The sequence below is a fragment of the Heterodontus francisci genome, chromosome 17 (assembly GCF_036365525.1).
Source record: "Heterodontus francisci isolate sHetFra1 chromosome 17, sHetFra1.hap1, whole genome shotgun sequence".
In the NCBI taxonomy this organism is placed as follows: Eukaryota; Metazoa; Chordata; class Chondrichthyes; order Heterodontiformes; family Heterodontidae; genus Heterodontus; species Heterodontus francisci.
In genome coordinates, this window is record NC_090387.1 from 2,396,684 (window position 1) to 2,418,936 (window position 22,253).

At 44.4% G+C, this 22,253-nt stretch overlaps 1 protein-coding gene across 3 annotated transcripts in view; it reads left to right on the forward strand.

Annotated features, from left to right (window-relative positions):
* The window catches only part of zc3h18 (zinc finger CCCH-type containing 18), a 244,396-nt gene that overhangs the window by 68,601 nt on the left and 153,542 nt on the right, over positions 1-22,253 (forward strand). For all 3 annotated transcript variants that reach the window (XM_068048996.1, XM_068048995.1, XM_068048997.1), the window contains exons 3-4: positions 14,092-14,176; positions 20,145-20,293. In XM_068048996.1, the coding sequence (XP_067905097.1) occupies positions 14,092-14,176; positions 20,145-20,293 (234 nt within the window). The remainder of the gene's footprint in view (positions 1-14,091; positions 14,177-20,144; positions 20,294-22,253) is intronic.

Genomic DNA, 22,253 nt, shown 5'->3' on the forward strand with positions numbered 1-22,253 from the left:
GTCCTATATCTATCACCCCTCAACTTGAAGCTATGTCCCCTCGTGTTTGCCATCACCATCCGAGGAAAAAGACGCTCACTATCCACCCTATCTAACCCTCTGATTATCTTATATGTCTCTATTAAGTCACCTCTCCTCCTCCTTCTCTCCAACGAAAACAACCTCAAGTCCCTTAGCCTTTCCTCGTAAGACCTTCCCTCCATACCAGGCAACATCCTAGTAAATCTCCTCTGCACCCTTTCCATAGCTTCCACATCCTTCCTATAATGCGGTGACCAGAACTGCACGCAATACTCCAGGTGCGGTCTCACCAGAGTTTTGTACAGCTGCAGCATGACCTCGTGGCTCCGAAACTCGATCCCCCTACTAATAAAAGCTAACACACCATATGCCTTCTTAACAGCCCTATTAACCTGGGTAGCAACTTTCAGGGATTTATGCACCTGGACACCAAGATCTCTCTGTTCATCTACACTACCAAGAATCTTCCCATTAGCCCAGTACTCTGCATTCCTGTTATTCCTTCCAAAGTGAATCACCTCACACTTTTCCGCATTAAACTCCATTTGCCATCTCTCAGCCCAGCTCTGCAGCCTATCTATGTCCCTCTGTACCCTACAACATCCTTCGGCACTATCCACAACTCCACCGACCTTAGTGTCATCTGCAAATTTACTAACCCACCCTTCTACACCCTCTTCCAGGTCATTTATAAAAATGACAAACAGCAATGGCCCCAAAACAGATCCTTGCGGTACACCACTAGTAACTAAACTCCAGGATGAACATTTGCCATCAACCACCACCCTCTGTCTTCTTTCAGCTAGCCAATTTCTGATCCAAAGCTCTAAATCACCTTCATCCCCATACTTCCGTATTTTCTGCAATAGCCTACCGTGGGGAACCTTATCAAACGCCTTACTGAAATCCATATACACCACATCCACTGCTTTACCCTCATCCACCTGTTTGGTCACCTTCTCGAAAAACTCAATAAGGTTTGTGAGGCACGACCTACCCGTCACAAAACCGTGCTGACTCGCTAATGAACTTATTCTTTTCAAGATGATTATAAATCCTGTCTCTTATAACCTTTTCCAACATTTTACCCACAACCGAAGTAAGGCTCACAGGTCTATAATTACCAGGGCTGTCTCTACTCCCCTTCTTGAACAAGGGGACAACATTTGCTATCCTCCAGTCTTCCGGCACTATTCCTGTCGACAATGACGACATAAAGATCAAGGACAAAGGCTCTGCAATCTCCTCCCTAGCTTCCCAGAGAATCCTAGGATAAATCCCATCTGGCCCAGGGGACTTATCTATTTTCACACTTTGCAAAATTGCTAACACCTCCTCCTTGTGAACCTCAATCCCATCTAGCCTAGTAGCCTGAATCTCAGTATTCTCCTCAACAACATTTTCTTTCTCTACTGTAAATACTGACGCAAAATATTCATTTAACACTTCCCCTATCTCCTCTGATTCCACACACAACTTCCCACTACAATCCTTGATTGGCCCTAATCTAACTCTAGTCATTCTTTTATTCCTGATATACCTATAGAAAGCCTTAGGGTTTTCTCTGATCCTATCCGCCAATGACTTCTCGTATCCTCTCCTTGCTCTTCTTAGCTCTCCCTTTAGATCCTTCCTGGCCAGCTTGTAGCTCTCAAGCGCCCTAACTGAGCCTTCACGTCTCATTCTAACATAAGCCTTCTTCTTCCTCTTGACAAGCGCTTCAACTTCTTGTTGAACAGAGAGAACAGAGAAGATTTACAAGAATGATGCCAGGGCTTGATTATTGCAGCTATGAGGAAAAATTGGATAGGCTGCGGTTGTTTTCCTTAGAACAGAAGAGGCTGAGGAGTGACTTAATTGAGGTGTGCAAAATTATATGGGGCCTAGATAGAGTAGACAGAAAGGACCTGCTTCCCCTAGCGGAGAGGTCAGTTACCAGGAGGCACAGATCGGTAGAAGGATTAGAGGGGACATGAGGAAAAACGTCTTCACCCAGCGGTTGGTGGGTGTCTGGAATTCATTGCCCCAATCAGTGGTGGAGGCGGAAGCCCACAACTCTTTTAAAAGGTACCTGAAGTGCTGTAACCAGTAAGGCTATGGACCAGGTGCTAGAAGGTGGGATTGGATTGAGCGGCCAGTTTTTTCAACCGGTGCAGGCATGATGGTTGAATGGCCTCTTTCTGTGCTGTAATTTTTCTTTGGTTCTATTTGCCAGAGAAGTCATCAGCTGGAGGAGTTTGATCTTCAGGTTTTAAATCTTGAGCAGTGGCTGATGTCCCTGCGATGTATTCACATATATCGCACTTTCTGGAGATGGCCACCCAGCAGTTTATCCAGTCCTGCTTGACTGTCTGGCATTCCCTCTCCACCTGTGCACTTTTCAGCTGCAGGGTGACCACCTCTTGAAGCAATCTATCCAAGTAGCTCTCAGCCTCGTGGTGCACCACAGTGATGCAGTTGCTTCTCAAGCTCTGAAATCTGGAGCTCGAGTTCCTCTGGATATATTCTGGAGTTCCCACAGGATGTGCATTTGACGGGACTGAGGTATCCTGCCGTGCCTCCATTTATTAGACTGCTTTGAAACCCTTACCCTAAAATCCATGCATTGTCTTGACCTTCAGCACGACTGCTCTTTCAATTAGATATACTCACTGCAAAGTTAATTATATATGCCTGACATTCCAATTCCAGTTATAACCTTAGGTGGGTATGGAAAATGGCAATGCAGACACCAATGCAAGCCATGAGTGGAATAAAAGTGGCAGATACTAGTGAAATGAAACTGAAGAAATTAGTATATAAACACGAGAGGGGAGGCTTTTTGACCCTACTGCCCAATTACCCTACCCTAACCAGAAATAAAACTTACTTAGAATTAAGACTTAACAATTTAAAACTTAGAGAACTTAAACTTATTAGACCACTAACTAAATTTCTTAGTTTAACCCACTACCCCAACTTAGAGAGAAAAACAGGCAAGGCTAATACTCAACAACCAATCACCTATGACCTGTCTTGTGACATTACTCCCTGATTTTATTTTGCTTGGCTGCACAATCTGCCCAGGGCTTTCTCACCTGCCCCATTTATGCTGCCACATGCTGTTGCTCGGGTCCACGTTTGCATGTGGATGAGGAGATCTGATATGTTCAAAATGGAGTGCTTTTGATGTGGTAAATTGAGTTAAAGCTTTTTCTGCTGGTTGATAAATTGGTATCTAGAAGGCATAAGTCTAAGATTGTTGCCAAAAGAGCACATTTTTTTTCCCCAGAGTGGGATTGTCGGAACAGTGAATTTCTTAACCTGAAACTGGGTGGAACCAGGAGCCATAATTGTTTTGTAAAAACAAGTGAATATTTATTTAAATTCCTAGAATCTGGCACTGGATGAAACATTCAGCCCATCATGTCTTTGTCATCTTTGTGAAAGAGCTATCAACTTCATCCCATTCTATTGTCCTTTCCCTATCTCGTTTATATTATTTTTCTGGTATGTATCTTGGTGTCACCTTAATGAATCTCTTCTGCACCCTCTCTCTTGTAGATCCTGCTATTTTTAAAAACAAAAATAGGATTCCTGTATTTTTAAAGTTTTACTATTTCGTGTATATGCTCTGTCTTTTCACCCATAACTTAACACGTCTCCTTTCTCAACGTTAATTGATCTCCTGTCGACCTGATGATCTGCCCTGTATTCACCTATTAACTGCATTTTAGTGTCATTTCCAAATGTTGATATAGGAAAGGTGGTGGCTTAGTGGTACTGTCACTGAACTAGTAATCCAGAGGCCCAGGCTAATGCGGAGGACATGGATTCAAATCCCACCATAGCAGCTGGTGGAATTTAAATTCAATTAATTAATAAATTTAGTTAATTAATAAAACTCTCAGTAATGGTGCCATGAAACTATCATTGATTGTTGTAAAAGCCCATCTGGCTCACTAATATCCTTTAGGGAAGGAAATCCACTGCTGACATGTGACTCCAGACCCACAGCAATGTGGTTGACTCTTAACTGCCCTCTGAAATGGACTAGCAAGCCACACAGTTATGAAGAGACTCCAGGATGGTATGTTGCCTCCCTGGTGCTAGGGTCAAGGATGTCGCTGAGCGGCTGCAGGGCATTCTGAGGGGGGAGGGCGAACAGCCGGTTGTCGTGGTACATATCGGTACCATATGCTAGCGAGAGCAGAAATAGCAGGATATCTCAGATGAATTTGTGGCTGGAGGCACTGGATACTGCAAAAGCTCTCGGCCCTGACAATATTCCGGCAATAGTACTGAAGACCTGTGCTCCAGAACTTGCCGCGCCCCTAAGCCAAGCTGTTCCAGTACAGCTACAACACTGGCATCTACCCTGCAATGTGGAACATTGCCCAGTTATGTCCTGTACACAAAAAGCAGAACAAGTCCAACCCGGCCATTTACCGCCCCATCAGCCTACTCTCAATCATCAGGAAAGTGATGGAAGGTGTCATCAACAGTGCCATCAAGCAGCACTTACTTAGCAATAACCTGCTCAGTGATGCTCAGTTTGGGTTCCGCCAGGGCCACTCAGCTCCTGACCTCATTACAGCCTTGGTTCAAACATGGACAAAAGGGATGAACTCGAGAGGTGAAGTGAGAGTGACTGCCCTTGACATCAAGGCAGCATTTGACCGAGTATGGCATCAAGGAACCCTCGCAAAACTGAGGTCAATGGGAATCAGGGGGAAAACCCTCCGCTGGCTGGAGTCATACCTAGCGCAAAGGAAGATGGTTGTGGTTGTTGGAGGTCAATCATCTGAGCTCCAGGACATCACTGCAGGAGTTCCTCAGGGTAGTGTCCTGGGCCCAACCATCTTCAGCTGCTTCATCAGTGTCCTTCCTTCAATCATAAGGTCAGAAGTGGGGATGTTCGCTGATGATTGCACAATGTTCAGCACCATTCGTGACTCCTCAGATACTGAAGCAGTCCGTGTAGAAATGCAGCAAGACCTGGGCAATATCCAGGCTTGGGCTGATAAGTGGCAAGTAACATTCGCGCCACATAAGTGCTAGGCAATGACCATCTCCAACAAGAGAGAATCTAACCATCTCCCCTTGACATTCAGCAGTATTTCCATCGCTGAATCCCCAACTATCCACATCCTAGGGGCCACCATTGACCAGAAACTGAACTGGAGTAGCCATATAAATACCGTAGCTACAAGTGCAGGTCAGAGGGTCGGAATCCTGCGGCGAGTAACTCACCTCCTGACTCCCCAAAGCCTGTCCACCATCTCCAAGTCAGGAGTGTGATGGAATACTCTCCACTTGCCTGGATGGGTGCAGCTCCAACAACACTCAAGAAGCTCGACACCATCCAGGGCAAAGCAGCCTGCTTGATTGGCACCCCATCTACAAACATTCACTCCCTCCTCCACCGACGCACTGTGGCAGCAGTGTGTATCATCTACAAGATGCACTGCAGCAATGCACCAAGTCTCCTCAGACAGCACCTTCCAAACCTGTGACCTCTACCAACTAGGAGGACAAGGGCAGCAAATACATGGGAACACCACTACCTGCAAGTTCCCCTCCAAGTCACACACCATCCTGACTTGGAACTATATCGCCATTCCTTCACTGTCGCTGGGTCAAAACCCTGAACTCCCTTCCTAACAGCACTGTGAGTATACCTACCCCAAATGGACTGCAGCGGTTCAAGAAGGCAGCTCACCACCACCTTCTCAAGGGCAATTAGGGATGGGCAATAAATGCTGGCCTGGCCAGTGTCGCCCACATCCCATGAATGAATAAATAAAAAAGAAATGGTGTGGTGGGAGGGATTCAGATTTCTGGGACCTTCTGACGAGTTCTGGGGAAGGTGGAACCAGTACAAGCTGGATGGGTTGTATCTGGGCAGGAACGGGACCAATTTCCATAATGGGGAGGGGGGGTGGTGGTGTTTGCTACTGCTGTTGTGGTGGGTTTAAACTAGAATGGCAGGGGATGGAATCTGAGCAGGGAGACAGAGGAGGGGGAAACAAGGATAGAAATGAAAGACAGAAAGGTAAGAAGCAAAAGTGGAAGGCAGAGAAAAGGGTGAGAAACAAATAGGGCCATAGTGCAAAATAAAGTTAAGATGACTAACAATGTTAAAAAGACAAGTCTAAAGGCATTGTCTTCATACGCGGAGCATTCACAATAAGGTAGATGAATTAACAGCGCAAATTGATATAAATGGTTACAGTATAAATGCAATTATGGAGACATGGCTGCAGGGTGACCAAGGATGGGAACTGAACATCCAGGATTATTCACTATTTAGGAAGGACAGGCAAAAAGGGAAAGGAGGTGGGGTAGTGTTGTTATTAAAGGACGAAATCAATGCAATAATAAGGAAGGATATTGGCTCGGAAAATCATGATGTGAAATCTGTATGGGTGGAGCTGAGAAACACCCAGGGGCAGAAAATGTTGGTGGGGGATGTCTATCGGCCCCCAAACAGTAGTGGAGATGTAAGGGATGGCATTAAACAGGAAATTAGAGACGCATGCAAGAAGGGTACAACTGTAATCATGGGTAACTGTAATTATGGGTGACTTTAATCTACATATAGATTGGTCAAACCAAATTCGCAATAATAGTCTGGAAGAGGATTTCCTGGATGGTTTTTTAGACCAATACGTTGAGGAACCAACTAGAGAACAGGCCATCCTAGACTGGGTATTGTGCAATGAGAAAGGATTAATTAACAATCTTATTGCGTGGGGTCCTTTGGGAGGAGCGACCATAACATGATAGAATTTTTCATTAAGATGGAGAGTGAAGTAGTTGAAATTAGGGTCCTGAATCTAAATAAAAAAAACTATGAACATATGAGATGCAGGTTGGCTCTGGTAGATTGGGGAACTTTATTAAAAGGGCTGACGGTGGATAGGCAATGGGTAATATTAAAAGAACGTGTGTACGAATTACAACAATTATTCATTCCTGTCTGGCGCAAAAATAAAACCAGAAAGGTTGTTCAACCGTGGCTTACAAAAGAAATTAGCGATAGTATTAAATCCAAAGAGGAGGTATATAAAAATGCCAGAAAAAGCAGCAAGTCTGAGGATTGGGAGCAGTTTAGAATTCAGGAAAGGAGAACAAAGAGGTTGATTAAGAAGGGGAAAATAAAGTATGAGAGTAAACTTGCGGGGAACATAAAAACTGACTGTAAAAGCTTCTATAAATACATGAAGAGAAAAAGATGAGTGAAGACAAATGTAAGTCCCTTACAGTCAGGAACGGGGGAAGTTATAATGGGGAACAAAGAAATGGCAGAACAATTAAGCACATACTTTGGTTCTGTCTTCACAAAGGAGGACACAAATTACTTCCCAGAAATGTTGGGGAACCAGGGTCTAATGAGAGGAAGGAACAGAAGATAATCAATATCAGTAAAAAAAAAGTGCGAGGGAAATTAATGGGGTTAAAGGGTGACAAATCCCCGGCCCTGATAATCTACATCCCAGAGTACTAAAGGAAGTGGCCCTGGAAATAGTGGGTGCATTGGTGGTCATCTTCCAAAATTCTATAGACTCTGGAGCAGTTCCTACTGATTGGAGGGTGGCAAATGTAACCCCACTATTTAAAAAAGGAGGGAGAGAAAAAACAGGGAATTGCAGACCAGTGAGCCTTACATCAGTAGTGGGGAAAATTCTAGAGTCTGTTCTAAAGGATGTGATTGCAGAACACTTGGAAAGCATAAACGGGACTGGACAAAGTCAGCGTGCGTTTACGAAAGGGAAATCATGCTTAACAAATCTACTGGAGTTTTTTGAGGATGTAACTAGTAGAATAGATAAGGGAGAACCAGTGACAAAAACAAGAAATGCTGGATTCACTCAGCAGGTCTGGCAGCATCTGTGGAAAGAGAAGCAGAGTTAACGTTTCGGGTCAGTGACCCTTCTTCGGAACACTTCGGAGTTCCGAAGAAGGGTCACTGACCCGAAACGTTAACTCTGCTTCTCTTTCCACAGATGCTGCCAGACCTGCTGAGTGAATCCAGCATTTCTTGTTTTTGTTTCAGATTTCCAGCATCCGCAGTATTTTGCTTTTATTTTAGGGAGAACCAGTGGATGTGGTGTATTTGAATTTTCAGAAGGCTTTCGATGAGGCCCCACATAAGAGGTTAGCGTGCAAAATTAAAGCACATGGATTGGGGGTAATATACTGGCATGGATTGAGAATTGGGTGACAGACAGGAAACAGAGAGTCAGAATAAACGAGTCTTTTTCCGGGTGGCAGGCAGTGACTAGTGGGGTACCGCAATGATCAGTGCTTGGGCCCCAGCTATTCACAATATATATTAATGACTTGGGTGAGGGAACGAAATGTAACATTTCCAAGTTTGCAAACGACACAAAGTTGGGGGGGGAATGTGAGCTGTGAGGAGGATGCAAAAAGGCTCCAATGTGATTTGGACAAGTTGGGTGAGTGGGCAAATGTATGGCAGATGCAGTATCACGTGGATAAATGTGAGGTTATCCACTTTGGTTGTAGAAACATAAAGGCAGATTATTATCTGAAATATGATAGATTGGGAAAGGGGGAGGTGCAATGAGACCTGGGTGTCCTTGTACACCAGTCGCTGAAAGCAAGCATTCAGGTGCAGCAAGCAGTTAGGAAGGCAAATGTAATGTTGGCCTTCATTGCAAGAGGATTTGAGTACAGGAGCAAAGATGTCTTACTGCAGTTATACAGGGTCTTGGTGAGACTACATCTGGAGTATTGTGTGCAGTTTTGGTCTCCTTATCTGAGGAAGGATGTTCTTGCCATGGAGGGAGTTAGTATGAAGAAGATTTACTAGGCTGATTCCTGGGATGGCAGGATTATAGAGTCATAGATTATACAGCACAGAAACAGGCCTTTTGTCCCATCGTGTCAGTGCCGGCCATCAAGCACCGAACTATTCTAATCCCATTTTCCAGCACTTGGCCCATAGCCTTGTATGTTATGGTGTTTCAAGTGCTCATCTAAATACTTCTTAAATGTTGTGAGGGTTCCTGCCTCTACCACCCCTTCAGGCAGTGTGTTCCAGATTCCAACCACCCTCTGGGTGAAAATTGAGGTATGAGGAGAGATTGGGTCGACTCGGCCTATATTCACTGGAGTTTAGAGGAATGAGAGGGGATCTCATAGAAACCTATAAAATTCTAACAGGACTGGACAGGCTAGATGCAGGAAGGATGGTCCCGAGGGCTGGGGAGTTCAGAACCGGGGGTCACAGTCTCAGGATATGCCATTTAGAACCGAGACGAGGAGAAGTTTCTTCACTCAGAGGGTGGTGAAACTGTGGAATTCTCTACCGCAGAAGACAGTGGAGGCCAAGTCATTAAATATATTCAAGAAGGAGATCGATATATTTCTTAATGTCAGAGGGATACAGGGATATGGGGAGAAAGCGGGAACAGGGTACTGAATTGGACGATCAGCCATGATCTTTTTTGAATGGCAGAGCAGGCCCGAAGGGCTGAATGGCCGACTCCTGCTCCTATTTTCTATGTTTCAATGAAGGGAAATTAGGGATGGGCAACAAATGCTGGCCTTGTCAGTGACTCTCCACATCCCATGAAAGAAAAATAAATTGTGGGTTAGATTTTCAGTTTAATATCTGTCATTGCAGATTAACTGTTATCGGTACCGCATGATTTTGATTTTAATTAAAGACAATGGCAGTGCAAATAAAGCATTTTCTGTAACAAGTAGTTGACCCACATTGCCAGATTTACACCCGAATGGAAAGTTGGAAGTCTTTCCATGTGTCCCTAGTACCCAAGTCCAGAGGGGACATAGCTTTAAGTTGAGGGGTGATAGATATAGGACAGATGTCAGAGGTAGTTTCTTTACTCAGAGAGTAGTAGGGGCGTGGAACGCCCTGCCTGCAACAGTAGTAGACTCGCCAACTTTAAGGGCATTTAAGTGGTCATTGGATAGACATATGGATGAAAATGGAATAGTGTAGGTCAGATGGTTTCACAGGTCGGCGCAACATCGAGGGCCGAAGGGCCTGTACTGCGCTGTAATGTTCTAATTCTAATATGCATATATGATGAACAATGGTCCAACACTGACCACTGAAGGATCAAATCATAGAATTATACAGCACAGAAACAGGCCCTTCGACCCATCGTGTCAGTGCTGGCCATCAAGAACTTAACTATTCTAATCCCATTTTCCAGCACTTGGCCCATAGCCTTGTATGCTATGGCGTTTCATGTGCTCGTCTAAATACTTCTTAAATGTTGTGGGGGTTCCTGCCTCTACCACCTCTTCAGGCAGTGTGTTCCAGATTCCAAACACCCTCTGGTTGAAAATTTATTTCCTCAAATCCCCTCTAAGCCTCCTCCCCCTTCCCTGAAATCTATACCCCCTGGTTCTTGACCCTTCCGCTAAGGGAAAAAGTTTCTTCCTATCTAGCCTGTCATTGCCCCTCATAATTTTGTACACCTCAATCATGTTCCCCCTTATCCTTCTCTGCTCCAAGGAAAACAACCCCAACCTTTTCAGTCTCTCTTCATAGCTGAAATGCTCCAACCCAGGCAACATCCTGGTGAATCTCCTCTGCATCCTCTCCAGTGCAATCGCATCCTTCCTATAGTGTGGTGCCCAGAACTGTACACAGTACTCCAGCTGTGGCCTAACTAGCGTTTTATATAGCTCCATCATAACCTCCCTGCTCTTATATTCTATGCCTCGGCTAAAAGAGGCAAGTATCCCATATGCCTTCTTAACCACCTTAGGTACCTGTGCTGCTGCCTTCAGTGATCTATGGGCAAGTACACCAAGGTCCCTCTGACACTCTGTACTTCCTAGAGTCCTACCATCCATTGTATATTCCTTTGCCTTGTTAGTCCTCCCAAAATGCATCACCTCACACTTCTCAGGATTAAATTCCATTTGCCACTGCTCCGTCCATCTTAGCAGCCCATCTATATCGTCCTGTAATCTAAGGCTTTCCTCCTCACTATTTATGTCACCACCAATTTTCGTGTCATCTGCAAACTTACTGACCATACCTCCTATATTCACGTCTAAATCATTAATGTACACTACAAACAGCAAGGGTCCAGCACCGATCCCTGTGGTACACCACTGGTCACAGGCTTCCACTCGCAAAAACAACCCTCGACCATCACCCTCTGCCTCCTGCCACTAAGCCAATTTTGGATCCAGTTTGCCAAATTGCACTGGATCCCATGGGCTCTGACCACCTTGACCAATCCCCCATGCAGGATCTTATCAAAAGCCTTTCTGAAGTCCATGTAGACTACATCAACTGCTTTACCCTTATCTACACACCTAATCTGTTCCTCGAAAAGTTCAGTCAATTTAGTTAGACACAATCGCCCCCTGACAAAGTCATGCTGACTATCCCTGATTAACCCCTGCCTCTCCAAGTGGAGATTAATCCTGTCCCTCAGAATTTTTCCAATAGCTTCCCTACCACTGATGTTAGACTCACCGTACTGTAATTACCTGGTTTATCCCTGCTTCCCTTCTTGAATAATGGTACCACATTCGCTGTTTTCTGGTCCTCTGGTACCTCTCCTGTGGCCAGAGAGGATTTGAAAATTTGTGTCAGAGCCCCTGCAAACTCCTCCCTTGCCTCATATAACAGCCTGGGATACACCTCATCTGGGCTTGGGGATTTATCCACTTTTAAGCCCGCTAAAACAGCTGATACTTTCTCCCTTTCAATGCTGATATGTTCAAGTACATCACAATTCCCATCCCTGATCTCTACACCTACATTGTCCATCTCCATGATGCACACAGATGGAAAGTAATCATTTAAAACCTCACCTATGTCCTCCGGCTCCACACACAGATTGCCACTTTGGTCCCTAATGGGCCCTACTCTCTCCCTGGTTATTCTCTTGCCCTTAATATACTTATAAAAACACCTTAGGATTTTCCTTTATCTAGCTCGCCCATGTTTTTTCATGTCCCCTCTTCGCTCTCCTACTTACCTTTTTAAGTACCCCCCTACACTTTCTATACTCCTCTAGCGCCTCCGCTGTTTTCAGCACTCTGAATCTGCCATAAGCCTCTTTTTTTTTCCTTGTCCAATCCTCTATATCCCTTGACATCCAGGGTTCCCTGGACCTGTTGATCCTACCCTTCACCTTAACGGGAACATGTTGGCTCTGAACTCTCACTATTTCTTCTTTGAATGCCTCCCACTGGTCTGATGTAGACTTTCCTACAAGTAGCTGCTCCCAGTCCACTTTGGCCAGATCCTGTTTTATCATATTGTAATCGGCCTTCCCCCAATTGTTTCCGGTCCATCTTTGTCCTTTTCCATAACTACCTTAAATTTTAGAGTTATAGTCACTATCCCTGAAATGCTCCCCCACTGACACTTCTACCACTTGTCCGGCTTCATTCCCTAGGATTAGGTCCAGTACTGCCACTTCTCTTGTAGAACTTTCTACGTGCTGGCTCAAAAAGCTCTCCTGTATGCATTTTAAGAATTACGCCCCCTTTAAGCCTTTTGCACTGAGACTATCCCAGTTAATATTGGGGAAGTTGAAATCCCCTACTATTATTGCCCTATTATTTTTGCACCTCTCTGAGATTTACCTACATATCTGCTCCTCTGTCTCTCCCTGACTGTTTGGAGGCCTGTAGTACACACCCAGCCAAGTGATTGCCCCCTTTTTGTTTTTAAGTTCTACCCCTACGGCCTCATTTGAGGAACCTTCTAAGATATCATCCCTCCTTACTGCAGTAATTGACCCCTTGATCGACAGTGTAATACCACCTCCTCTTTTATCCCCTCCCCTGTCACGCCTGAAGCTTCTATACCCTGGAATATTGAGGTGTCAGTCCTGCCCCTCCCTCAACCATGTCTCTGTGATAGCAGTACCACTGTATACAACCCTCTAGTCTGAAAAATGTGTTTAAGCATTACTTTCTGTTCTTTATCAACTTCCTAAACATGCTGCCTCCTTGTACAAAGTCTTACAACGCACCTACTTCTAGTAGCTGATGCACAATGCCAGCTTTATGCCCAGATGTTTCGTGCAGTGTGTCTCTGTCATCTGCTGTAAGATTCTGTAATTATGTGTAAAGCTTTACTGAGAACAACAGCTATTAATGAGTCAATTTGGATGCATAAAGTGTGAATTAAAAAAAGAGACTTGCGTTTAGATAGTGCCTTTCACGACCACCAGACATGTCAAAGCACTTTTCAGCCAGTAAAGTACTTTTGAAGTGTCGTCACTGTTTTAATGTAGGAAACACAGTAGCCAATTTGCACACAGCAAGCTCCCACAAACAGCCATGTGACAATGACCAGATAATCTGTTTTTGTGATGTTGACCCAGGGATAAGTATCAGCCAGGACACCTGGAATTACTCACCTGCTGTTCTTTGAATTAGTACCATGGGATTTTTTACATCCATCCTTCTAACTGCTTTCAACCATATGCATTTATGGTAGTGAAGTACGGTTGAAATTCCTGAACTACGTTTAGCCCTGAGCCACTGGAATTGCTCTTTTACCCGTCACTTCAGTTAGTGACTCCCATTAATTGTTTGTTTTGTTCATATTTTAGTGTGTATCAAATGAAATGAGTCCTATTCATGTGAATGAATGATCTTTATTTCTGCACTACACTGTTTACATAAAAATATTCTATTGCAATTGAGTATTAGAAATTATACAAAAATGGATGTAATTTGAGAATAAATTAAACATTTTGCCCAAAACTCTATCACAGAACATTGAAGTGTGTTGGCTGGTGTGCAACCCAAAGCCCATTCCTCGGGAGCAAGCTTGGAACATGTGTCAGCAGATTATCCAGCTGTGGATGTCATAACCAATCTTGATCCTAACTTGCCCACTTTCAACACTAGTTCCTAACCCAGGGTCATTGAAGCCTCTTGTATTTGGCGTTTTGCTCTACCTCCCAGAAGTCAGCCTCCAATATCAAAAGATACTTTAGACAGATTTCTAACTTCACTCTAGATAGAAGAAACCTGACTTGTTTTCCCATCCTTACTTTAACTGGGAATCCCATGGTGACCTCTTCTTTTTTTTTCTCCTGTTGCTAGGATGATGACCTTGAGGAAGGTGAAGTGAAAGATCCCAATGAGAGGAAAGTCCGACCAAAGCCCATCTGCAGATTCTACATTAAAGGTAATCACTGGCTCGGGCAGGTTTCAGAGCTCTGAGATTGGAACTAGCCTAATTAGTAAGTGAGTTTTTTTTATTCATTCATGGGATGTGGGCGTCACTGGCTAGGTCAGCATTTATTGCCCATCCCTAATTATCCTTCAGAAGGTGGTGGTGAGCTGTCTTCTTGAACCGCTGCAGTCCATTTGGGGTAGGTATACCCACAGTGCTGTTAGGAAGGGAGTTCCAGGATTTTGACCCAGCGACAGTGAAGGAACGGCAATATAGTTTCAAGTCAGGATGGTGTGTGGCTTGGAGGGGAACTTGCAGGTGGTGGTGTTCCCATGCATTTGCTGCCCTTGTCCTTCTAGTTGGTAGAGGTCACGGGTTTGGTAGGTGCTGTCTCAGGAGACTTGGTGCGTTGCTGCAGTGCATCTTGTAGATGGTACACACTGCTGCCACTGTGCGTCAGTGGTGGAGGGAGTGAATGTTTGTAGATGGGGTGCCAATCAAGCAGGCTGCTTTGTCCTGGATGGTGTCGAGCTTCTTGAATGTTGTTGGAGCTGCACCCATCCAGGCAAGTGGAGAGTATTCTGTCACACTCCTGACTGGTCCCTTGTAAATGGTGGACAGCCTTTGGGGAGTCAGGAGGTGAGTTACTCGCCGCAGGATTCCTCGCCTCTGACCTGCTCTTGTAGCTGCGGTATTTATATGGCTACTCCAGTTCAGTTTCTGGTCAATGGTAACCCCCAGGGTGTTGATAGTGGGGGATTCAGTGATCCTAATGCTATTGAATGTCATGGGGAGATGGTTAGATTCTCTCTTGTTGGAGATGGTCATTGCCTGGCACTTGTGTGACACGAATGTTACTTGCCACTTATCAGTCCAACCCTGGATATTGTCCAGGTCTTGCTGCATTTCTGCACGGTATCTGAGGAGTCGCGAATGGTGCTGAACATTGTGCAATCATCAGCGATCACCCCCACTTCTGACCATATGATTGAAGGAAGGTCATTGAAGGAAGCAGCTGAAGATTGTTGAGCCGAGGGCATTGCTTGGCTAGAGGCATGGCAAGTTCTGGAGCACAGGTCTTCAGTACTATTGCCTGAATGTTGTCAGGGTCCATAGCCTGGGCAGTATCCATTGTCTTCAGGCGTTTCTTGATATCACGCGGAGTGTCGAATTGGCTGAAGTCTGGCATCTGTAATGCTGGGGACTTCAGGAGGAGGCCGAGGTGGATCATCCACTCAGCACTTCTGGCTGAAGATTGTTGCAAATCCTTCAGACTTCTATTTTGCACTGATGTGCTGGGCTCCACCATCATTCAGGATGGGGATTTGTGGATCCACCTCCTCCAGTTAGTTGTTGAATTGTCCACCACCATTCACGACTGGATGTGGCAGGGTTGCAGACCTTAGATCTGATCTGTTTGTTATAGCATCACTTATCTCTGTCAATCACATGTTGCTTCCACTGTTTGGCACGCAAGTGGACCTGTGTTGTAGCTTCACCAGCTTGACACTTCATTTTGAGGTATGCCTTGTGCTGCTCCTGGCATGCCCTCCTACAAAATTCATTGAACCAGGGTTGGTGCCCCACTTGATGGTAACGGTAGATTGGGGAATATGCCGGGCCATGAGGTTACAGATTGTGGTTGAGTACAATTCTGCTACTGCTGGTAGCCCACAGCGCCTCATGGATGCCCAGTTTTGCATTGCTAGATCTGTTCGAAATCTATCCCATGGTGGTAGTGCCACACAACATGGTAGAGGGTATTCTGAATGTGAAGGCGGGACTTCGTCTCCACAAGGACTGTGCGGTGGTCACTCTTACCAATGCTTTCATGGATGGATGTATCTGTGACAGGCAGATTGGTGAGGACTAGGTGAAGTATGTTTTTCCCTCTCGTTGGTTCCCTCACCACCTGCCGCAGACACAGTCTAGCAGCTCTGCCCTTTAGGATTCGGCCAGCTCTGTCAGTAATGGTGCTATCGAGCCACTCTTGGTGATGGACATTGAAGTCCCCCACCCAGAGTGCATTCTGTGTCATTGCTAACCTCAATGCTTCTCCAAGTGGTGTTCAACATGGAGAAGCACTGATTCATCAGCTGAGGTGGGGGGGGTGGTGGGGGAGGAGAATGGGCGGTAGGTGGTAATCAGTTGGAGGTTTCCTTGCCCATGTTTGGCCTGATGCCATGAGACTTCATGGGCTCTGGAGTAAATGTTGAGGACTCTCAGGGCAACTCCTTCCCTACTTTATACCACTGTGCCGCCACCTCTGGGTCTGTCCTGCCGGTGGGACAGAACGTACCCAGCGATGGTGATGGTGTTTGGGACATTGTCTGCAATGTCTGATTCCGTGAGTATGACTGTCAGGCTGTTGCTTGACTAGTCTGTGGGATAGCTCTCCGAATTTTGGCACAATCCCCCAGACGTTAATAAGGAGGACTTTGCAGGTTCGACCGGACTGGGTTTGCCATTGTCGTTTCCAGTGCCTCGGTCCATGTGGGGTGGTCCATCCGCTTTCATTCCTTTTCTTAGACTTTGTAGCGGTTTGATACAATTCAGTGGCTTGATCGGACATTTTAGAGGGCAGTTAAGAGTCAACCACATGTAGGCCAGACCAGGTAAGGAAGGCAGATTTCCTTCTCTGATGGACATTAGTGAACTAGATGAGTTTTTACGACAATCGACAATAGTTTCATGGCCATCATTAGAAATAGCTTTTAATTCCAGATTAATTGAATTCAAATTCCACCTTCTACCGTGGTGGGATTCAAACCCATGTCCCCAGAGTAATACCTTGGGTCTATGGGTTACTAGTCCAGTGACAATTCCACTACACCACCACCTCCCCTTGATTGGCCTCTAGTAACCACAACCATCTTCCTTGTGCGAGGTATGACTCCAACCAGTGGAGAGTTTCCCCTCTAATTCCCATTGATTTCAATTTTGCCAGGGCTCTTTGATGCCGCACTCAGCCAAATGCAACCTTGATCTCAAGGGCAGTCACTCTCACCTCACCTTGCCTCTGGAGTTCATCTCTTTTGTCCATGTTTGGACCAAGGCTGTAATGATGTCTGGGCTGACTGTCCCTGGTGGAACCCAAACTAAGCTCAGGTATGCAGGTTGTTGCTGAGCAAGTGCCGCTTGATAGCACTGTTGGCGACACCTTACATCACTTTGCTGATGATTGAGGGCAGACTGGGGGGGGAGTTAATTGGCTGGATTGGATTTGTCCTACTTTTTGTGGATAGAACATACCTAGGCAATTTTCATCACTGTCAGGTAGATGCCAGTGTTGTAGCTTGGCTAAGTGCACGTCTCGTTCTACAGCACAAGTCTAGGGTCCATAGCCTTTGCTGTATCCTGTGCCTTCAGTCGTTTCTTGATATCAAGTGGAGTGAATTGAATTGGTTGAAGACTGGCATCTATGATGGTGGGACCTCAGGAGGAGGCCAAGATGTATCATCCACTTGGCACTTCTGGCTGAAGAAGGTTGTCTTTTGCACTAACGTTCTAGGATTCCCCCATCATAGAGGATGGGGATGTTTGTGGAGCCTCCTCCTCCAGTTAGCTGTTCAATTGTCCACCTTGCAGCATGAGATACTGTATCGTACACCCAAATCTCAATAGCCGTGGGATGAGTTGTTTAGTTTCCCCCTCCCCTACCGCCCTCAAAAAAATAACCCTATGCAGCTGTGACTGTTTATGAACAAATTTTAAGGGAATAAACATATGTCCACTTTGCAATTAGGACCATTCAACCCATCTTGTCTGTGCTGGAGTAAAAACAGAAAATGCTATAAAAACTCAGCAGGTCAAGCAGCATCTATGGACAGAAAAACTGAATTAACGTTTGAGGCCGATGACCTCACATCAGAACTGGGAAAAGTTAGAAATGTAATGGATTTTAAGCAGGTGAAATGGGGGAGGTTAGAAAAAGAACAAAAGTGAAGGTCTGCAGTAGTTCAGAAGTTGGGAAGCATGAAATGACAAAAGAGTTGGTGATACAGGGCCAAAGGCAGTGGCTGGGACAATAAAGAAACAAAGGATGTGTCTAGAGGACGTGTGAATGGCAGAATAATGAACAGCTGCCATCCAAAGGTAAAAACAGGAGGAAAATAGTCTAAAGACATACAAAGAAAAGGAAACAAAATGGGGTCAGAGATTTCATTTTGAAATTGTTGACGAATCCGGAAGGCTACAAAGTGCCTCATCGAAAGATACGGTGCAGTTCCTCAAGCTTGTGTTGAGTTTTATTGCCAGGGCAGAGAGGTCAGTGTGAGAGCAAGGTGGAGCATTAAAATGGCAGGCCACCAACAGGCGCCGTCATGCTTGTGGACTGAATGGAGGTGTTCTGCAAAGTCGTCATCCTGTGTGGGTTTGTTCTCCTCAGTGTAGAGCAATGAATACAGTATACTAATTTGAAAGAAGTACACGTAAATTGCTGTTTCACCTGGTGATGAAAGGTCACTGGCCTGAAACATTAACCAGTCTTCTCTCTCCACACATGCATGCCAGACATGCTGAGTATTTCCAGCACTTTCTGTTTTTATTATAATGTAATTGCGGATGCTTTGTCTAGGGTTTAAATCTGTTTTGACTTATCCGAGTGCGAAGATGGTATAAAGCAGAACTGGATTAGCTACAGGTAAAAGTGAATGAGAATGAGTGTGTAAATGTGTTAACTTTTTTTCATCTTCTGTTATTCCATACGTTGTAATGAAACCCATTTAAAGATGACATTTCATTCCTGCAAGGATGGAGGTGTTATGAAAGTGCTTCCATTTTTAGTTTAATATTTTTGAGGACTCTTATTTAAAGTGTGGAAATGGATTCATTTTGGAAGACTGAAGATTTCATAGATGCTGGACTTGTTTTTTTGTTGAACGTTCACTGAAATGACACTGAGAGTTCTTGTTTGAAAACTCTTTATTGGATATCACATGACTTAAGCTCAATAAGCAACAGAAACCTTGGTGACTTGGGGGAGATGTTTACGGAGAAGTGACATATCAAGATTGATGAGGGTAAGGAGGTGGTTTTGCTTCTGAGATACTGTTTTGGTTCAGTTGGGGTTTGGACAGTGTTGAAAAGCAGTTGGTTTTGTAGCCTGTTGAAAATAAACCCCAGCTCATCTATCTTACACCTCTCTGAGACCCTGAGAAATCCAGTGTGTCAGCTCCTCTTTCTCTACCTCTTTGATAAAACCCTGCAAATCCAGAGTATGTTAACTGAAACCCCTAATGCCATATTTTTCCTGGAAAGCCTGCCAGACCATTTCTTGACATCTCCAAAATGAACTGCTTCCGAAAAGATCTCAGTGAACTGTCTCCATATACCTGGATGCCAGACCAAAAGGGACACCTGACATCCTTCCATATCACTTTTTTCTACCTTCAAGAATTAGCAAGTATTTGGCCGAAGTATTCCTTTTTTTGTAAAAGACGTCTGCAGAGAGAATGTTTTTATTTTTTTTCCTCTGTGTGTGTGTGTGTGTATGTGTGGTGGGGTTTATTTCAAAACGGAACTTTCACATTTCAATCTGTGTTGATGCTTTGCTTCATTATTTGTTTTATAATAAACTGATATAATTTTGTTTATTAAAGAAACCTAGTTGGTGTATTTTATTCTGGGTTAAAGCATAGAGTATATGATTGACTATCGGTAACTGGGTAAACATTTAAAATATATGTTGTGACCGACGAAGAAGTGGAACTAGAAAAGACAGTGCACTCCTCCAGCCTCGGCCATAACAAACCCGGTATGGAGTTTGAACCTGCATCTTTCTGACTGAGCTGAGTGCTACGAGCTCAGTTAAGCCCTGCGTAGTATCTAGATGAATTGGTAGATGAAGATTGTTCGTCCTTCACTGTTAGAAATCGTAGAATCATAGAAATTTACAGCACGGAAGCTTTAGTTTGTGTTGAAACATAACTGCTATGTGCTGGTTGTTCTGTTCAAGTGTTTAAATTTGCTGTTTTTGTAGGTAACTGCACATGGGGAAATAATTGTCGGTTTATCCATCCGGGAATAAATGACAAAGGAAACTACTCACTCATAGCCAAACCAGATCCTTTCTCACCTAATGGAGGGCATCACCTGGGACCCCACCCACTGATGCAGGCCAACCCTTGGGTAAGTGAGCACAGCACGCTGTAACACAGAAATTGACCATTCAGCCCATCAGAACTGCACTGGTGGTTTCCTGCACATGAGCCACCTTGTCTAATCTCTCTTTTTAATATTCCTCCTTTTCAAGTAACTATTGAATTCCCTTTTAAAAAATATTTATAGATTCTTCTTTAACTGGTTTATGACCGAGAGGCTTCCATATTTAACCTGTCACAAAGATTTTTTTATAATCTGTTCAATTCATCTTGTGATTATCTTATATATGTGTCATTTCATTACCATCTCGATAAACACTGTCTCCAAGATGTGGCCTCTGCGCTGTCAGCTTCCCACTGAGCTCAGCTTTGTAACTCTATCCATTGCCATTCTTCTTTCCCTTCTCCATTGTCCTATTCTCCACTACCAGAACTCCTCTGCTCCTAATTGTGGTTATATTTCAGCTCCGTCCACAAATTAAAGCCACTTGTAACAAATTTTGAGTGTTGGATTGGCTCCAACCAAACCTCTATGGTGGCAGTGTGGCCATTATCATCAAACCACACCTCAGTTTCTTCCCTACTCAGCATCCTTCTCCTTCAAGCATCTGATCCTGCTCCTCCTCTCTCGCCTCTCCTTTTATCTAACGCCACCCTGAGCTTGTCACAGAGGTATCCTCTTGCCTTGCTTCCTCAGTCTCTACAGTCTCCATTTCAGTTATCCTTGCCATCTCTCCTCTGAATTCAGCACCATCCTGCTAATCGTCACTAAACCTCTCCCGCCATATAAATTCTTCCACTACATATTCATGGCGACATCGCCAAAGTCACCATCTTTCGTGGCCTCTCTGCTCCTGTGGTCTCACTCACTGACCAGGCCATCTGTTGCCTCTTTCTCCTATCCCTCACCTTCCCTGTCCCCCATCTCTTTCCACCTGAATCTGAATTCACAATGCCTAAAATCTGCCAGCACAATAAAACATTCTCCATCACACTCTGTAATCCTCCATTCCTTTTCAAACAGCACATTATGTGCAAATATGCACTAATGGAGAATGAGCCTGAAAGTACCACTGATGCACCCACAATCTGCCACGACAGCACTTTGTCTCAACTCCCCATGCACCACCACGGGAGAGCGATAACTCTTCTAATAAAAGCTGTAAGTCAGTGGCAATGATGATTTATTACCTTACATAGGATGAAACAGCATATCCTTCAACACACAGAGAAACCTGATCTTCTAATATTTTTAAGCAAACAGGTATAGAAAACATTTGATGTCAGGCTGACAGACATCTGAGTTTGTGATCTCTCGGGATATTTTGACCTGTAGTATTAATTGTATATTACTTGAGTGTTTAATTGTACTCAGCTGGTTTGTGTTAACTGGAGATTCAGTTGCGCTCTTATATATAGGAGCAGACCGAAACTGTGGTGGTTCGGTTTGGAGGTGTACGTTTATAATGTGTGGCTCTGTAAATTAGAGCTCCTTAGTGTATAAAGAGTAGGCTCCAGTTCTATCCTTCACTGCCTGGCTCTTCAATATAAAACATGCAGCTTTGAGACCCGGCACTTCTACCACATTTGTACTTAACATTTTGTTTGCTGATTTTGTTACTTTTGCTTCATGGGCTGGAGGTTTGGTACAGGCTGTTCTTGACACGGCTGCTTCATCAGAGGATGAACCCTAAATCTGTTGATATCAACAACTTGAGAGAAGATACAGATTTGTGGGAAAATGGGTAAACTTAAGTGTAGCCCCTGAGGCTCCATGTGCAGCCCACAAAGAGATGCCTGTTATGGTCTAAATGAGTCCAAACAATTGATCACAGAGTAATCATAAATAAACTGACTTTTAGAGAATAGATAGATATAAATTGAGCAATGACAGCAGTCAGCAATAATCCAGTGAATTCTTTCCAAAGACCAAGCCAGATGTGGAGCAGAATGTTAAAAAAAATAAATACAATTTGTGCACTCCATTT